The sequence below is a fragment of the Penicillium concentricum genome, assembly GCF_028827145.1.
Source record: "Penicillium concentricum strain IBT 3081 chromosome Unknown utg000002l_segment0_segment0, whole genome shotgun sequence".
NCBI classification, from domain to species: Eukaryota; Fungi; Ascomycota; class Eurotiomycetes; order Eurotiales; family Aspergillaceae; genus Penicillium; species Penicillium concentricum.
Genome location: NW_026622755.1, coordinates 1,691,693 through 1,707,906, shown reverse-complemented (window position 1 = coordinate 1,707,906; position 16,214 = coordinate 1,691,693). Strand labels below are relative to the sequence as shown.

The following is a 16,214-nucleotide window of genomic DNA, read 5'->3' as shown; positions in this document are numbered from 1 at the left end:
AACGCATGATCAACAATTTCATTACCTTGTCTGTCTCCTTTCGCTGGCCGATCATGATCATTCACGAAGATACGAGGATTATATCCAACAAGATCCACCCTTCGCTTCCCGCCTGCAACTCTAAAAAAAAAAAAAAACTTGAAAACAAAAACTTCGAAAAAATATGTGCTTTGCTTTATTTGCTTTTGACTTGCGCACAATTCTCCTGTATTATTAGCTGGTTTTTCCTCACTGCGTTGTTTCGGGTTTTCAATTTTTCTGTTTTCGCTCATGGCAAGTTCTTAGGAGCTGAGGTAGCTGGCTTTCTTTCCCACGGGGTTTACCCGCCGCCTCTTTTCCTACCATTTGAGCTTTTTATGTACTTTAAATTTGCAATTCAATTGATTTTGCACAACCTACTTCCTATATTGTAGCATTTAGAATTGTAAATGGAGATGTAGAAACGAATCTTGAGGACATGGGTGCATCTTTTTGCATTATGATTATTCAGTACAATACCTCGACAACCAATTATTCCTTCAAATTCCATGCTTTCCGGATTAGATTTCGGACGATCCCAATAATTTGAAGTTTCCTTAGGTTTCCATGTTTGCGCTCGAAGCCTCGAGCTACACAGCGACATCCCGACACTCGGCGCTTTGTCTTCGTGCATGAGGTGACGTCTCGATAGTCTTTGCTGACAGCCGCTAGTCAGCTCCACCCGCAGATCGGCATGCACTACCATGGCTCCACCGGTCGGGGAGACTTGGAACTTTGGAAGGCTTGGCATGCAGCGTCGAGGGGGCATGGAGAAGGCGAGACGTGCATATCCGACCGTCCAACCATTCGACTGTGCGACCATGCGCTTTGAAGGGTTGCCTACTGGAGTCGAAACGTGGACACATATGCAGTGGAGTGGATCTATGCAGTACGATGGTTTAGAGAACTGGGTAAGTTGCTTTTCATTCGCTATGGGAAATCAAAATAAGACACTAACTACGGGGTTTGGGGAGAAGGGCCGAATAATGCAAACTGCGACACGGACGAAATGAAACTCCTCGAAATTGGATGCGGAATATACACAGACAGCGAAGAACGAAATACAATTGCGTAGACTTCCCTAATCTTCCTGGTAGGAGATCTTGCGCATTTCGCCCAGGCGCTGGCGTGCGCGAGCGAGACCGTTCTCGAGTTGAAGGATTTCGACCTGTTGGGAGGAGACATCAGTATTGGATGAATAAGATACAAGGGGGAAGGGCCGTCACATACCTGCTGCTCCATCTCGCGAACCTTGAACTCATGCGAGCTCAACTTTCCATAATCCTCTCCGTCGTCGCCGTCGCGGTTCTTCTCCTTGATGATGTCCTGCACCTGTCGCACGAGGGCACGGCAAGCAGCACCAACAGCCTTGCTTGCGGTCTCCAGGCGGTCCTGGGTCTTGCTCATGAATGTTGCCTTAACACGACTGGCTGCGACAAGCTGAGCAGTGCTAGCTGCAACATCGTTTGAGGCGACGATGAGTTGTTCTGGTGAGTTGCGACCCGAGATTACACCATCGGCAGTTTCGATCAATGTGTTAGTCGAAGAGGCCACTGCTTTAGCAGCAGAGATCAAGCCTTCCGTCCAGCGATTGTTCTTCTTATAGAAGGCAGTGCGAGACGAGCTACCACGGCCTTCGCGGACAATCTCCTGCTGAGTCTCTGTGGCGGCCTTGATCAGCTCCGAGATTGCGTTAGTGACGGCAATGGCGGCGGCAAGGATGACATCGTTGATGCGCAGCTCGTAGGTCGAGAACCCGTCACGAGGCTTGTTCTTGAGCTTAGCCAGGCGCTGGGCAGCTGCGTCAATAGCGTCGGCGGCCTTAAGCAATTCCTGGTCGACAAGGTCACCCAAATCACCACTAGTGCTGATCTTGGTATTCTTGGGGGCAAACGAGTCAACCAGCTTCGACAGCGACTGCAGATCACGCTGGACTTCGAGATTGTTGTTAATGACGACATCAGTCTTCTGTAGTGGTTCCAGCCCTTCCAGACGGAACGACTGCAAGCCGCGGAAGAACCGCACGGTCGCCTGAGCAGACTTGCGAGCAGCATTAACCAGGTGATCGGAGCTCTTGTCGTCGTTAGCGAAGCGGATGAGACCCTTGGTGTTGCTCAACACATCCGAGACAGATCCAGAGAAGATGGACACTGTGCGGATAATCTCAGCATGGGGACTGTTGGGGCCATCGGCAATAAAATTGTTGAAAGCTGTCGAGAACTCGGTCGCAGAAGCAGACGCTTTTTCAATCTGCGAAAGCACATATGGAGGAGAGGCATTTTGGTTACCAGCCTGCATGGACGAGTCCAGTTCATACAGAGCATCGTCGACACGCTGCACACCAGTCTGCAACACGGAGTCGATAATATCGTTAATCTTCGCGACTGCGCCGTGGAGCACAGTGTCAATCTGGCTGTCCAGCGCGTGGTCGACATCGCCTTGGCTCTATAGGGGAACATGGTCAGTATGCAGGCACCGAATGTTGTCAAGATCACCACTTACCAGTCTCAGCTCCTCCAGTTCCATAAGAGCTTGTTCCATACCAGACTTGTACACCTCAATCTCCTCGTCCTTCTCACGAAGAGATAGGTCGAGGTCTTCCTGGCGGTCATTGTTGCGACTAGAATGTTCGTCCAATGCGCGTGTTTTAATCTATAAAATCAGCATGGATCACACACCTAAGCAAAATGAACAGCTACTTACTCGAAGGGACTCTTCCAGGTCAGCCATCTCGCGGTTATACTTAGACAGTAAGGACGAGATCTCGGTGCCCTTTGAGCGTTCTGCGTTCTCAGCACGCTCAAGAGCCATGCGAAGCTCACGCTTGACCTTCTCCAAGTCATCTTTGTTCGTTCCCGTCAGACGGTCCCGGTCATGCAGAGCACGGTCACGTTCCCGAATCATGTCAGCCAGCTCCAAGTTCTTGGTCTTCAACTCGCGCTCCAGCTTCTCTCGTCGATCAATTGCTTCTTGTGCGGAAGCTGCCTTAAGCTTGAGGCTCTTTGTGGTCTGCAGAAGATCGAGGTGCTCTTGTCGAAGCTGTGAGTACAGCTTGGCCAATGCTTCGTACTTGGATCGCCAAGTGTTCACCTGCTCTTGCAGTGATCGTATTTGATCGTCCTTCGAGGCATTCTGCAAGTTCAGGTTCGAGTTCAGGTGGTTCATCTGCTCCTCGACCTCTTTCACACGGCGGTCATACTGCTGCAGCATCAGCTGGTCACGCTCATACTGTGCACGGGCATTAAGGTTCTCCTGCTCCAGCTCTGCGAGCCGACCTTGGGTGTGTGTCTGGTACTGGTCGCGAAGAAGCTGCTCCTGGGCCAATCGCTGCTGTTCCGCCTGCAGACGCTGCTGCTCCTCGAAATCATTCTGGGCTTGCTGTTGGGCGAGGACTTGCTGGCGTTGCTGGTCCTCCCACTGCTGCTGCAAGCGTTGCTGCTCTGCCTCGTACTCTTCTTGCTGGCGCTTAGCTTCATTTGTCCAGAAATCATTGATCGGCTCTGGTTCAGCAGCGACCTTCGGTGGCGGCGAGGGCTGGTGTTCCACTTCTTTCGCCGGCCGTCTGGGAAGAGCTGGGCGATCGTCATCTTCGGCAAGCAAACTTGGCGGATCTTGTGGCAGCTTCGGGATGGTGATGAGACCTGTCAGGTAGCGCAGGTTGGAGCACTCATAGTAGAACCGAACAAGACGGTGGTGTTGGGCATCATATCGGCCTCGGAGTGGCTCCAGAGCTTCGTCCTCTCCAGTCGCTACAGGAAACATCAGTCAACGGCTACTGAAGGCAAATTCAAGGACCAGGGATAACATACTTGTGTGCATGGCTCGGAGCATGCTGGTGATGAACTTGTAGATGCCGTAGCTCTCCTGCACAAGTGGCACCAATGCCGAGATCCGACATTCATTGTTCGTGCCGGACTGGAAGTTCGAGAAGATGAGCTTTTGGAAGGAATCGATTTGATCTTGCAGAGCCATCAAATCGGTGATGGTCTCATAGCTGGCTGGCTGTCAACACCTCTATCCATTGTTGCAAAGACTAGTAATGTACGCACCCTTCGTTCGGATCATTGATTGACTTCAAACTGATGTACTCCTCATACTCAAACAAGCCTTCGATTGTCAGACACCCGGGAATCACAGAATTGGTCAAACATGGACGACATACCGTTGAATTCGGGATGGTTGCGGTGGAAGTTCAGTTTCGCCTCGAGGAAGAAGACGTATTCGCGAATGAGCGGTGCATATCCTATCCAGAACTGTCATTATACCGTCCGTCGCATGCGTCGCCACTCCTCGAGCAGAGAGCAATTGCGCAGTCGTCCCCTGTGAAATCCATACCTCGAACGCCGTCGCCTCCAACTCCTCGCATCAGGCTATCAATCCAGTTGGAATGCTGCTGCGCCTCGCGGACAACCATGGGATGGCCCTCCTGGAGAACCTTGTGTATCGTGATCAGGGCCTTGAACGTCTGGACCTCGTCGGCGAGGACGGGCTGCCTGTAAAGAACGAAGCCGTGTCAGTCATCTCGATAACAACAACCCCTTTCCATTCCTGCCGAATATCCCAGAACGTACACTTTCATGCCAGCCCAGAAGGCCGCAGATGACTTGTGGTCCCACGTATAGACGATGCAGCTCCGCACATGTTTCCCTACAGGCGCGGGGGTGGTCAGTTCGATTCGGACGGGGCAAAGCCGAAGCGGCATCAATCGGTTCGATGGAAGTGAATGAAATATGATCAGGACATACGTTTGGGAGCGGTTTCCTCTGTTGGTTGTCAAATTGTCAGCTCATCATGCCCACTGTCCCGCATTGGGCCCATCCCCGATTAACGACTTACCGATACTGGTGGCCTTGCGGATATTGATGGCCAAATCGGCCTCGGTCCTGCGCAATCCATTATCAGACAAGCACTCTCAAAATACCATCTCGGTCTTGCTTACCGACTCATCGTGGCCGTTGGAGTGTGTGCTCAGGGGGAAGTGGATGAATGTCGGAAAGGTTTATCTTGACAGGTCTCGAACCCGGGCAGCGCACAGACGCTAGCGATAGGTTGCGCTGACCGGAATAAGCGGATAATTCGAATCGCAAAGCAAAAGGGAATTGGTGAAGTACCAAAAAAGACACACGTGGGAGTTCAAGCAATGACGTTGATGGGGAACGGGAAAGCTGGCGCCTGTCGGGAGTCTTGGCGACGCCTAAGCCGATGCAGCTTTGGGAATTTAAAGACTTTCTTTGCGAAGATCTCAAGTCTACACGTCCAACAATGCCAGGCAGCAGGAATAAATGAGGTATTCTCCTGGGGCTAATCTATCATACTACTTGGTCTACCTGGTCTACCTGGTCTACTTCGAAACAACTCAAAGTCGAGATGGATATTATTGAATATCAGAGGATTAGCTACAAACATAAAAGAGTCACATATGGGACTTGGAATACTCTGGATGAGAGAGTGATCGCATGCAGGGATAACCAGCCCGGCATGGAGGTCTGTCCAGCATAGCAATATGACCAAGGAATCAAAAAAAGTCCAAAGGGCCTCGCCATCCAATTCGACAATCGCATAGATCTATTTGAACCAAAGGTTCGGCATCCTCGATCCCAGAGCCCTTCCTCTCTTTCGTGTCGAGCCAAAGGCAACCAGCATTACGATGAGGGTACTCCCACCCTTGTAGTAGATCGCAAAGCCTCATGGCTGTCTGGGGTTGAAGAGGGCGCCTGATCAACAGAGCGCAGCGATTCGACCACAGGCAACTCTGCTTGCTCTTCAGCATCAGCCTCAAGCCGTTCAGCCTTTGATGATGTCTCACTCTCGATAGGAGTCGGGGCTATAAGACTAGAGTCTGATTCCAGGTCTCCGGGCGCCGGGCTATTTGGCTCAGATTCTTGAGGTGCCTCCACCACGAGCAGTTCATCAGTACCTTGGTCAACATGCACTTCAGGGGCCATTGGTTTTCTGCGAGGTAAAGGTGATGGTGGGGACTGTTGGTCTCCCGTCTTGGGGCGTTCAGGCACTGTGTGAGCTGCCACAGGTTTACGCTTGGGCAATGTTCCTGCGTTCCTCTTCAACGCATATTTGTCTGGGCGCGGCAAGGGTGTTCCAGGTGCTGGATGAGGATGGCCACGCCCAATTGGTTGGTTAAGCGCTGTGCCTGGAGGAGCCCGTGACGATTCTTGGCCGTTATTTGGATCGCCTTTCCCAAACACACTCCAACCCCATTTCTTGGCGGCCGCAGTGGCTTGCCCGAGAGTCATTGGACCAGAAGTCCTGTCGTCGGAAGGTGTCAATGTTTTGGTGATGGTTTCAATTGTGCTGCGTCGTCGAGCCGTGTCGCTGACAACGGACGTGGTGGAACTACCCCGAGAGTTTCTCAAGCTGGAAAATGGCCCGCTTTCCATGCGAGTAGAAGAAGGTCTTTGAATAACGCTTTCATGGGGAAAGCTAGCGCTGTCAATAGAATCTGCAGTTGATGACTCGCGGCTATGGACCGCATTCTCTGGCATCATAAGGCCACCTGTAGGTGGCGAGGTGCCTGGAGTTCGTTGCGGGGATGTAGGTGGGGATCGGCTTGATATCTCTATCATGGCGCTTGTTGCATGACTCTTTTCTTCGCCTTTGTTCTCCGAAACAAGCTTGTCAACCTTGGCATTGTCCGCTGTGACTACAGGGTCTGCAGCGTGAGAAAAGGTCTGTGACCGAATAGCTCGAGGCAGCTGTGTGCTGTCCGGTCTCTCAACGCCAGTGGAAGTTGCAGTGGAACTGTTCGATTGCAGATCCGGGTGGGAAGATTTCAGGCCTTTGCGCGGGTTTTTCTTGGCCGTTCCGGACTCAGAAAGAACAGGCATGCTCATCGTGCGATCATCCTTGGGCTTGAGGACTTCAATAGGATCACTAACAACGCTCTTCGGTGTCGGGGGAACTTCGACAGATTCATCGGGTATCTCTGGTATCTCTACCTGAGCACTCGACTCCGGGGTGTCTTGCTGCCATATACCACCGCGGAAAGCCTGGCCGAAGGTATTATGGAAGGGAACGTCGTCCCAGAAAGGCAGAACGATGCTCTCTGCCACTACTTCGCGGATCTTACTCTCGATCGTGCGCAGGATGAGGCTGTATGTAATTTGTTTGGAGCTGACAATGGGTTGGATGTCCATTTCCATCTTCGGTGTGGTTTCGAAAGACATCCAGATGCGATTGCTGGGTGGGGGCTTGAAGCGTACTAACAAATGGCCTTCGAGTTTCTTCAACACAACGGCAAGGACAATGTCAACCTCTCTGGCCTTGAACCGAGGGCCCAAGTCAATGCGCACCGTTGCCGAGATCTCGAGCCGGAAGTTTCCAGTGTATTGCAGATCGGCCTCCACACAGCAATTACCGTCCACCGTCAAGTCCTTCAGTCTTGGGTTGGTGATAAACGGAGCCCCTTCGCCCATATCAATTCTCTGTAAGCCGATCTTGCTAATGAAGTTGGGTTTGTTGACGCGGGAGATCTTCTTGACGATCCTGCTCCGCACGGATTCCTCCAACTCGGGTGTCCGGTACATCGCTAGGAACCACCTTCCAAGGAAAGCATTGATCCAACGTGTCTGCAACTGCTCTTCGGAGGAATGCAGACGCTGAACCAATGTAACAATGTGCTTGGTATCAAACTCCTGGTGCTTGGGCGGGCGATCGGACGAGTCCCACAGCCGGTTTTGATTCTGCAGCATGGCGATATAGAAATCCTCCTTCTCAGACAAGTTTTCTGAAAAGAGGTAGAACGGCGGAGTCGGTCCTCCTAGATCCCCAAGCGAAGCCAGTCGCCGTGAGAGGCAGATGGCATTTCTTTTGAGCCACAGCTCTCCTTCTGGGATATCACCTTCCCCGCCGTATATGGTCACATCGTGGTGAGCAAGCGAAATGACGTACCGCACCTCGACCTGATTTACATCATCATAAAGCATCAAATGGCCATGTCTGAGGAGATAGCATCCAACGTCAGCAATCAGCGCTTAAGTCACAAACTATACATCGAGATGAGAGGTGCGTACCGGAGAACAATGTAAAAGACATTCCGCCCCCGTCTGGTGGTCTTTCCATTCGCCTTGGCCGGATCGATGCTGGGTGTCTGCTTCCGATCGAACAGACTCCGGTACATAGTCTGGTACACGCTAGGACTTTCGGCTGCAACGACTTCCCCCGCGGGGGTCGTTCTCTCCGGGGGTTTCCCGTTCACACCACCGGGAACATATTCACGACAGACAGCAAAGTACCCAGCAGCAACATCGGACTCGTGGGTGCGATGGAATTTCTCTGCCAGTTGGTCAGTGCCAGACTTGAGACTAAAGTCGTCATCGGTAGGTTGGCGGACGGGGTCGGGCGCTTTCTCGCATGTTTGCGACGGTCGCGGCGCAGATGGAAGGGTTAGATAGACATAGAGGAGGATTAAGGACAAGATTAGTGGAATGAAAGTGATTCCACCGAGGGCGTAAACGAAGAGGAAGCTAGCGAGCGAACCCATCGGGAACCAGTCGATCAATGCGGGCGGATCGAAAGCTCCATAGTTTGGGAGAGCGACCTCCAACAGCTAAAGGACACGGCAAAGGAAAAGAGACCGGCTCTAGAGTAAAACGAGCGAGATGAGGGACAACCTTGGGTAGCGCGCAAGAGAGTTGTAGGGAGTTGCAGCTTCCACAAGCACGGGATGACGGAGGTGTTGTGTACCTCTCATTACGGGTCATGTATTTGTATTTCATGTAAGCTACTACTTTTAAGGCTGTAATATTGTATTTATATTGTATTTTGATTACTTACCATACCATTACATGTAGATCCGCTTGTACCCCGCCTGATCCGACCAGCTGTCAGGAACCTGAAAGGGACCTCGGGAATCAACCTCATCTGTTACTTCAATGTTGTATAGGATAATTTTAGCCCAAGCTGGTTAAGATCTGAATTTGGCAGTGTCGATAATTCTCCTCTTTATGCAGTGCAACGGTGACTTTCAAGAATCTTATAAAGCGCGTGATAAGGACAGAATCCTGCATTCGTAGGTTGTATAGAGATCAAATATAGCAGCATCATGGACAGTTTTTGCTTTTTGCTTGCAAGGTATCTATCCATTTCGACGGCTACATATGCATCTTATTCTTCCAGATACATATCCATAGAATAAGAACTAGCGTATATAGCTCGGTGTAGGAAGAGAAAAGAAAAATGCTTCTATTGGTGAAGATCAAATATATATCTAATCATCTAGGACATCTAAGTGTACACAGGCATATAGAAAAAAAAAAGACAGTCACCTGAAGAAACAAGGAATGAGCAAGCTGAAAGACAAATATGTGTACATGGGAGCGCAGTCTCCTCTACTTCCTGCGATTCATGGTCTTCTCGCACATCTCAATCAGACCGGTCTTGGCATCACTGTCTGGGAAGTCGCTGATGGCGGCAATGGCCTTGTCGGCGTATTCCTGGGCCAGAGCACGAGTCTGCTCAACGCCATTGCTGCGGTAAACGAGCTCACGAGCCTAGTGAAATCAAATAGTTAGTATTATCGTACCAAGACCACGCGCAATTTAGAACACTCACCTTCTGCACATCACCCTCCTTGCGGAACTTCCGTCCGACCAAAGGACCGAGCTCCGGGTTGCTCTTCCATGCAAACAAGAGCGGCGCAGTCGCCAATCCAAGCTCCAGGTCAGCACCGACGGGCTTGCCCATCTCCGCCTCGGTGACCGTGTAATCCAACATGTCATCAACAAGCTGGAAAGCCAGACCCAAGTTGCGGCCATAGGCGTAAGAGGCCTCGATCACCTCGGGGGCACTCCGTCCCAGAACCGCAGCAGAGCGGCAGGACTTGCTGATCAGGCTGGCAGTCTTCAGGTAGGTCTTCTGGAGGTAGTAGGCAAGTGTCTCGTCGGTGTAGACGGGGTTCGATTCATCTTGCGCAGTGTTCTTCAGTTGCATGAACTCGCCCTCCACCAGATTAGCAATTACGGTGGCCATGAGTTCGGTGACCTCGGGGTCACGCAGACGAGCCAGCGCTACCGAGGCACGCCCGAGCAAGAAGTCACCCGCCAGCACGGCCATCTTATTTCCGAACGCCAGGTTCGCCGAGCTGTTGGCGCGACGTGTCACAGCATTGTCGATAACATCGTCGTGCAGGAGAGATGCTGTGTGGATCAACTCTGTGATCTCGGCCAGTCGCCGTTGTGAAGGCAGGATGTTGTCATCTCCCGCGATATCATATTTGCTCTCGGCGTTCGGGGCCACGAGCGGGTTCATTTCTGGGTTGGCGTCTCCGAGGATGGATGGCGCACTGAAGGAGGAATCGACGGGGCTCGGTTTATCCGTGTAGGTGTGGTGCTTGCGAGGGTCTACAGCTGTCGCTTGGGACATGAGGAGGACAAGCATGGGCCGCATGTGCTTGCCCTCACTATGAGTGTAGTACTTGGCGACCTTGTCCAGCGCTGGATGACCCGATCCAAGCAATTGTCGGATGTTCTTGGTGAGGAACTTGAGCTCTTTTCCAACCATTCTCAACGGGTCGACCGAGATACCGGGAGGCGCCTTCGGCATACCCTTGAAGATGGCCTGGGCCGCTGACACGGCAGCTCCGAATGGCGAGGCATCCCGCCGGCGCGTTGGATGGTATTTGCGTGATTGGAGAGCAATATGCGTGAAACGGAGGTCATCGCGGAGGCATTGGGAACAGACAGTCGTTCGTGATGAGAGGATCAGCCCGGTGGCCGATGCGGTTCGAGCTCCCATGCTCAATGCGAGGGTTTTTCAATTATAAACGAGAGAATCCAAATTAAACCATAGGAACCCAATCCCAGAAAACGATAACGATGTCAGGTTTTTGCGGAGTACAAGGACGAACAATCTTGCGGGCGGGAAGATTTCGAGCTCTCTCGGGTCGGCACGGACCCGGTCCTACGCAGCCAAGTATGACTCGGCCTGTGACAACTTTTGTACAAAACTGGGTCAAGGGGATATTGATAGGGGGAATTGAATTGGATAATTCATTGATCCCTTGGTTGACATACGATTCTAATAAAGGCACAGGGCAAGAAATAATTCCAGTATAATAAATGAAGACTGCGCCGCCATCTTGGTCCAGCACATTCCCCTTCGTACACATCCGAATAAAGGGCCAGAATAAGGAAAACAAATTGGACAATTAACACATGGGTTGAAAACAGGCCGCTACGAGGTAGAGACCTATGCATGGGACCAGTGCGGTAGAGGGGGGGGAATGCTGTATCGATTATGGAACAACCATACTCCTCTTTAAATCGCATCGAAATCACCACCGGCATCTTCATCATCCATGTCTCCCTCCTGGATCTCCTTGGCAAGCTCGCGCTCCCGTTCCCGAGCTTCTTGGGCACTCTTAAGCTCCAGGCGGTGCTGGTTCATGGGGAAGCGCATAGCCTGCGATCGGACGAGTCCATGTTAGCAAGGGCAAAAAAAATTAAGAATGTTCAGCGAGGGAGACGAAATAACATACCTTGACACTCTCATCGTGAAGGGCCAGACAGGCGCGGATACGCTCGTGGAACGCCTCACCAGGTTCTCTGGTAGCGTAGATGTCACCCACTTCCTTGCTCTTCATGAACCCGTGCTCGTGATCAAGCGTGGCCTCGATAACACCGTCCCGGATAGCCTTGGCCACAATGTACTCGGCAGATTCTTCGCTGTCGAGTCCGAGGCGAAGGCAGATATCCCGCAGAGAGATACGGGAGTAAGACAGCGACATCATGCGGATACCAGTCTTGATGACATTTTGTCGCAAACGCAAGATCAAGGTGTATGTGCCATCCTTCCGGAAAGTCTCACTGTGGGTGTTGACGATGTTGAGGAACGCATCCAGATCAGCAACACTAACTGCCTGAGAAAGCAACAGATAAGGGTGCATAGCCCGTTCCAAAGCCGGCTGGCGGAAGACTGCGCGGTCAGGAATATCACCCATCAACAGCTCGACAACGACCAGCAATTTGTGGGAAGCCTGGTAAAACCCACGTGCAACCTGGCTAGCAGGCGACTTGCGGGTAGCCCCAATCAGATGGCTATGGGCCTCAGTGTATTGCAGCTGGATGGCACGGATGCGGCCGAGATAGAACATATACCGAGCAATCTGATTGTTAGACGCAGCCACAGGGAATGGGTTATGCGAGATCAGTAGATCCGCCTGTGAGATATGAGATGTGGACAGGTAGTTGCGAAGCAGCAAAGTCATCACAGTAGCCTGTGTATCAACATCTTTCCGGAGCACGGCTGTGCGTAACGCCGCCAACAATGGCTGGCGGATAGTGGTAACAGCCGCTGCAGGAGAAGGAGGAAGCGGAGCGATTTGCTCGAAGAAGAGAGAGTAGTAAAAGTACACGCGGGCAGCGAGGGAATCCAGCGTACGGCGGTTCAGTGCTCGCAGGCGCTCAATCAAGTTTGTCGAGAACTGGACTCCCTTCTGAATCTCCCGTTGGTCGAATAGGTATATCTGCACAAGAATCGAGAGATATGCATCAACCTCGGCAAGGGTCTCCTTAGGGATAGGCTTCTTATCCGAGTCAACCTCCATCTGCGAGCTGGCTGGAGCATTCTCGAAAGCATTGGCTTGGCCAAGAGCTTCCAACAGGAACGAGGCGGTCGAGCTAGAAGCGGAATAGGTTTCCACAATGACTTCGGCGAGGACCTCCGGGGTGAGGTGTTTCCGCATCGACGATATCGATCGCAGAACACGAAGGGTAAATCTAGGGTCGAAGTGGGCAACGGCTCGCTCGAGCAAGGTAAAGTTGGATTTGATGTCTAAACCCATGCCGAACAGATAGGCATTCATCGTTAGAAATCAGGACGTATTTTGAGCAAGGAATAATACTAGACGAACCTTGAATCGCCTTGGTTGTCGGGTCGACCTCTGGCTCGGTGTTCTCAACATCACCATCCTCCACACCTTCCATTGTCACATCTTCCTCCTTATCCTTGCCGGACGATCTGGAACCCTTGGTCGGGGGCACTACAACAGTCATCTTCTCGTTACTTTTGCGGTCCTTGCTGGCGTTGGATGAGGATGTAGGCGCACCTGCCGTATCCTCTCCCATCTCCACATCTTCGGATCCATTCACACCGTTCTCGGTTGACTTCGAGCCATTCGTATGCGACTGATCATCCTCTCCCATGTTGTCGTTCGATGCGCCCTTTGCGTCTTTCTTGGTTGAAGCTGACTTGGCCTTGTTGGCGGCGGCGCGAGTGGTGGGCGTCTTGTCCTTCGCACCCGAGCTCTGGGAGTTCGAGTTTGCCTTCTCACCGTTAGCGGATGAAGAGGTGTCGGATTTATTGTTTGATCGCAAAGAACGCCTTTCGGCCGGCATCTTTCTCAAGCTGTGGAGCTCAGCTGGGTAGCCACCAAGCTATCGGAAGAAGTAGGGGGAAGGGCGAGTGAGCACGATACGAAGACAGGAAGCAGAAAAGCAATTTAAAGAGAGCCAAGCTGCCAATATCACGAGTATGATGAACAAAAACTTGTGCGGACAGATGGATGAAGTGGATGGGTGATGTGATGTCAAGAGATGGGATGAACGGGCGCAAGAGACCAGATGAGCGCTTAGTCAGTGGAGCTTACCGGGCGGTCTCAACTCGGCAGGGCACTTTTGCTGTCGAAGCTGTTTAGAAAGACAAAAAGATTTTGAAAAAGAAGATCGCCAAAAAATAAAGAAATACAACCTGTAAATCTGAATGAAATTAGTAGCACCGTGTTCAGTCAATTTCAGCGTCGCTAGACGTGGTTGCTAATACAGACACATTCTGAATTGAATGCCTCAGGCATCTCTGCAGCTTTCCTGAAGTAAACAAGTGCGGCGCAGTGTAGAGCATTCAACCACTCTTCCTTCACGATCCAGAGCTGTAAAACACCCGCAAACATGCCGCTGCTCAATTCACACCTAGAGCAAATTACACTTTCCTCCAATGCTATTGCAGATTTGCCGTTAGTGCTTGTAAACCCTCAACCATGTTGCTTTGACTAACGCAAGTGTCTACCTAGGTTCCCTCCCCCACGTATTTTCACCACTGCCCTGTTGGGTTCCCATGACATCACAGCTTTGATCCGTGACACTGAAGCCCATGAACGAGCACTCTTCCAGGTCGATCCCTCTACCAAGGCTCATGGGTCACAAAGACGCGCCACACGACGCGGGACTATGTTCCCCGCTGAGACTGAAAGAGAGTCGATGGCAAGCCGCATTTATTCAGCGCGGGATAACCGTAACCAGTCTGCAGTGGCAAGAGTACTGGGAAATGATATGATGGAAGAGATCAAGCGATCAGCGGGCACCTCAACTAGGGGACCTCGCGGGGAGGTCAACATTGAAGTGCTCCTTCGAGGTGCCGAGATCCTGTGCAATGTTTAGTGAGTGCCCATATGTGATAGTAACTCTTGGCTTAATCTAACAGGCTCTAAGTCCCGTTGCCGGTGCACAGGAAAAGATCGCCAACCTTCGCTATAGGCATGAGATAATCAGCGAGTCCATAGCGCAGTTGGAAGGTCGGGTTGCAACGAACACTGCAGAACTGGATCAGATGAGACTCTCTTACGGAGATGATGAAGAAGATTTTTCCCCTGCACACGCGGCACAACCCGATATCCCAGAAGTCACCGATGAGGATATTGAGCAAGAGTTGGCCGAAATCCGAGCCTTGGAGCAGAGGAAGCGAAGGCTAGAAGAACGAGTTACAGGCATGGATCGAGATCTGGGTGGTTTGATAGGCTGAGTCTTTTCTTTCGCCGGTTATATTCCTGCACTGTGGAGGATTTTCTATTGACCTCTTGCCTGCCTCCCTATCCACCAGAAAAGGACGTCATGCTCTGTGGACACCTCCTACGGCTGGATACCACAAATTTCTCTCAATAAAGAACTTTCCAGGTTCGTGACTCGCCCCTGGGTTTATCCTGCCCTAGTCATGTCTCCAATGGCTATTGGCGACAACAGGGTCTGACGGGTTGTTATACTCAGCCAGAATAAGCTCCTCGGTACTACAAGCTGCTGTTCATACTGTGTCTTTGTTCTGAGCAACTTTTACTGCTGGCTCGCATCCAATTGTCATCAAAAATGCACCTCACGTCCTGAGTCAAGGTCATTACCACCAGCAACCTACAGCTGGTGCCCGTTGTATTCATGTCAAGTTACCCATAAGAGATATCCATGATACAGCTTTTCAGGCTTTACGATAGTTATGAACATCAATATCAATCCAATAATCACGATATTATTACTCAGTATCAGGAGGATTGTATGTATACTAGTGAATTTCCTGTTATTTCTCCCAATATTAGCTTACTCGTTCCATTTTAGGGCTGACCTCTTGCCGCATTTTTCCCACGGAGTTAAACTGAGCATGCCGAGGTTGTCTATGTTGTATATCCAGTTCATCGGAGTATCGATCATGGAAGATCAACAACTTTCCAGAGCACATTCAAGGATCCACAAGACTACGACGCACTGGGATACACGGCTTCGAATGACGTGTCTGTGTGGACAATTCAATTGGCCACAATTGTGCTTCTCTTGTTACGCTGGAAGCAAATGGAAAAAGAAGATGATGGTATTGTGTAGTTGCAGCCGCCTAAAGGGGGCCAAACTGCTGGTCATGTAGTAAGCTGCTAGCTAAATGACTTGATCTTCTGAGGGATTCCAGCACCTTGAAAGATGGGTGCACAAAAGACTAGAATATGATCAGAAGTGCATCAAGGACCGCAAAAATACTACTTGCTTCGAAAAATCCTGAATGAATTAATAGGTCTAACATGGACCCTGGTGCACAGAAACCTGAAATACTATCAGAAGTGAATTAATGACCACGAAAATGCTACTTACTTATGAAAATCATGAAGCTGTTTAGAAGGCTAATACCTAGGTATGAGCCCTAGAGGATAAAGCCTAGAAAAAGTGAGTCATGATCACAAAAATGTGTAAAAAAGAACCAAATATCAGGTCAAAAGCAAGTTATAAATAAGATTCAAGTGAAAGAAAAGTGAAGGCAAAGTAAGTGACTTACTTCTGAAGATCATGAAGGAATGTCGGATGTGGTCGTTGTCATCTCCGTCCATAGGTGGTTCAAGACTCTGCAAATGAAAAGAGAGAAGTGAATTAGAGCAAGTATTAGAGAGAATAGTAGCTTGTACTAGTCCAAACTATCGACGCCTGATCGTTGGCTGATTC

General features: G+C 50.8%; 5 protein-coding genes across 5 annotated transcripts; 1 reads left to right on the top strand and 4 right to left on the bottom strand.

The window, feature by feature from the left end:
• Window positions 1–1,099: 1,099 nt before the first annotated feature.
• On the bottom strand, window positions 1,100–4,965 carry N7517_004207 (putative cytoskeleton assembly control protein Sla2; the record flags this gene model as incomplete). Its single annotated transcript, XM_056721937.1, has 12 exons — window positions 1,100–1,186; window positions 1,249–2,463; window positions 2,521–2,670; window positions 2,722–3,767; window positions 3,828–4,012; window positions 4,068–4,125; window positions 4,181–4,261; window positions 4,354–4,511; window positions 4,590–4,665; window positions 4,764–4,781; window positions 4,855–4,901; window positions 4,958–4,965. 12 exons carry the CDS (start codon window positions 4,963–4,965, stop codon window positions 1,100–1,102), a joined length of 3,129 nt encoding a protein of 1,042 aa, XP_056578187.1.
• A 695-nt stretch (window positions 4,966–5,660) lies between these two features.
• On the bottom strand, window positions 5,661–8,515 carry N7517_004206 (SMP domain-containing protein; the record flags this gene model as incomplete). Its single annotated transcript, XM_056721936.1, has 2 exons — window positions 5,661–7,971; window positions 8,046–8,515. 2 exons carry the CDS (start codon window positions 8,513–8,515, stop codon window positions 5,661–5,663), a joined length of 2,781 nt encoding a protein of 926 aa, XP_056578186.1.
• Window positions 8,516–9,362: 847 nt separating this feature from the next.
• On the bottom strand, window positions 9,363–10,767 carry N7517_004205 (trans-hexaprenyltranstransferase; the record flags this gene model as incomplete). Its single annotated transcript, XM_056721935.1, has 2 exons — window positions 9,363–9,524; window positions 9,586–10,767. The coding sequence occupies 2 exons, from the start codon at window positions 10,765–10,767 to the stop codon at window positions 9,363–9,365; spliced, it is 1,344 nt and encodes a 447-aa protein (XP_056578185.1).
• Window positions 10,768–11,253: 486 nt separating this feature from the next.
• N7517_004204 (proteasome regulatory particle lid subunit RPN3) lies at window positions 11,254–13,465 on the bottom strand. The gene is made up of 3 exons (XM_056721934.1): window positions 12,884–13,465; window positions 11,510–12,804; window positions 11,254–11,433 (listed from the first exon to the last, which is right to left on the bottom strand). Exons 1-3 carry the CDS (start codon window positions 13,365–13,367, stop codon window positions 11,290–11,292), a joined length of 1,923 nt encoding a protein of 640 aa, XP_056578184.1. The 5' UTR covers window positions 13,368–13,465; the 3' UTR covers window positions 11,254–11,289.
• Window positions 13,466–13,916: 451 nt separating this feature from the next.
• N7517_004203 (uncharacterized protein) lies at window positions 13,917–14,766 on the top strand (the record flags this gene model as incomplete). Its single annotated transcript, XM_056721933.1, has 3 exons — window positions 13,917–13,981; window positions 14,039–14,404; window positions 14,457–14,766. The coding sequence occupies 3 exons, from the start codon at window positions 13,917–13,919 to the stop codon at window positions 14,764–14,766; spliced, it is 741 nt and encodes a 246-aa protein (XP_056578183.1).
• Window positions 14,767–16,214: the final 1,448 nt, after the last annotated feature.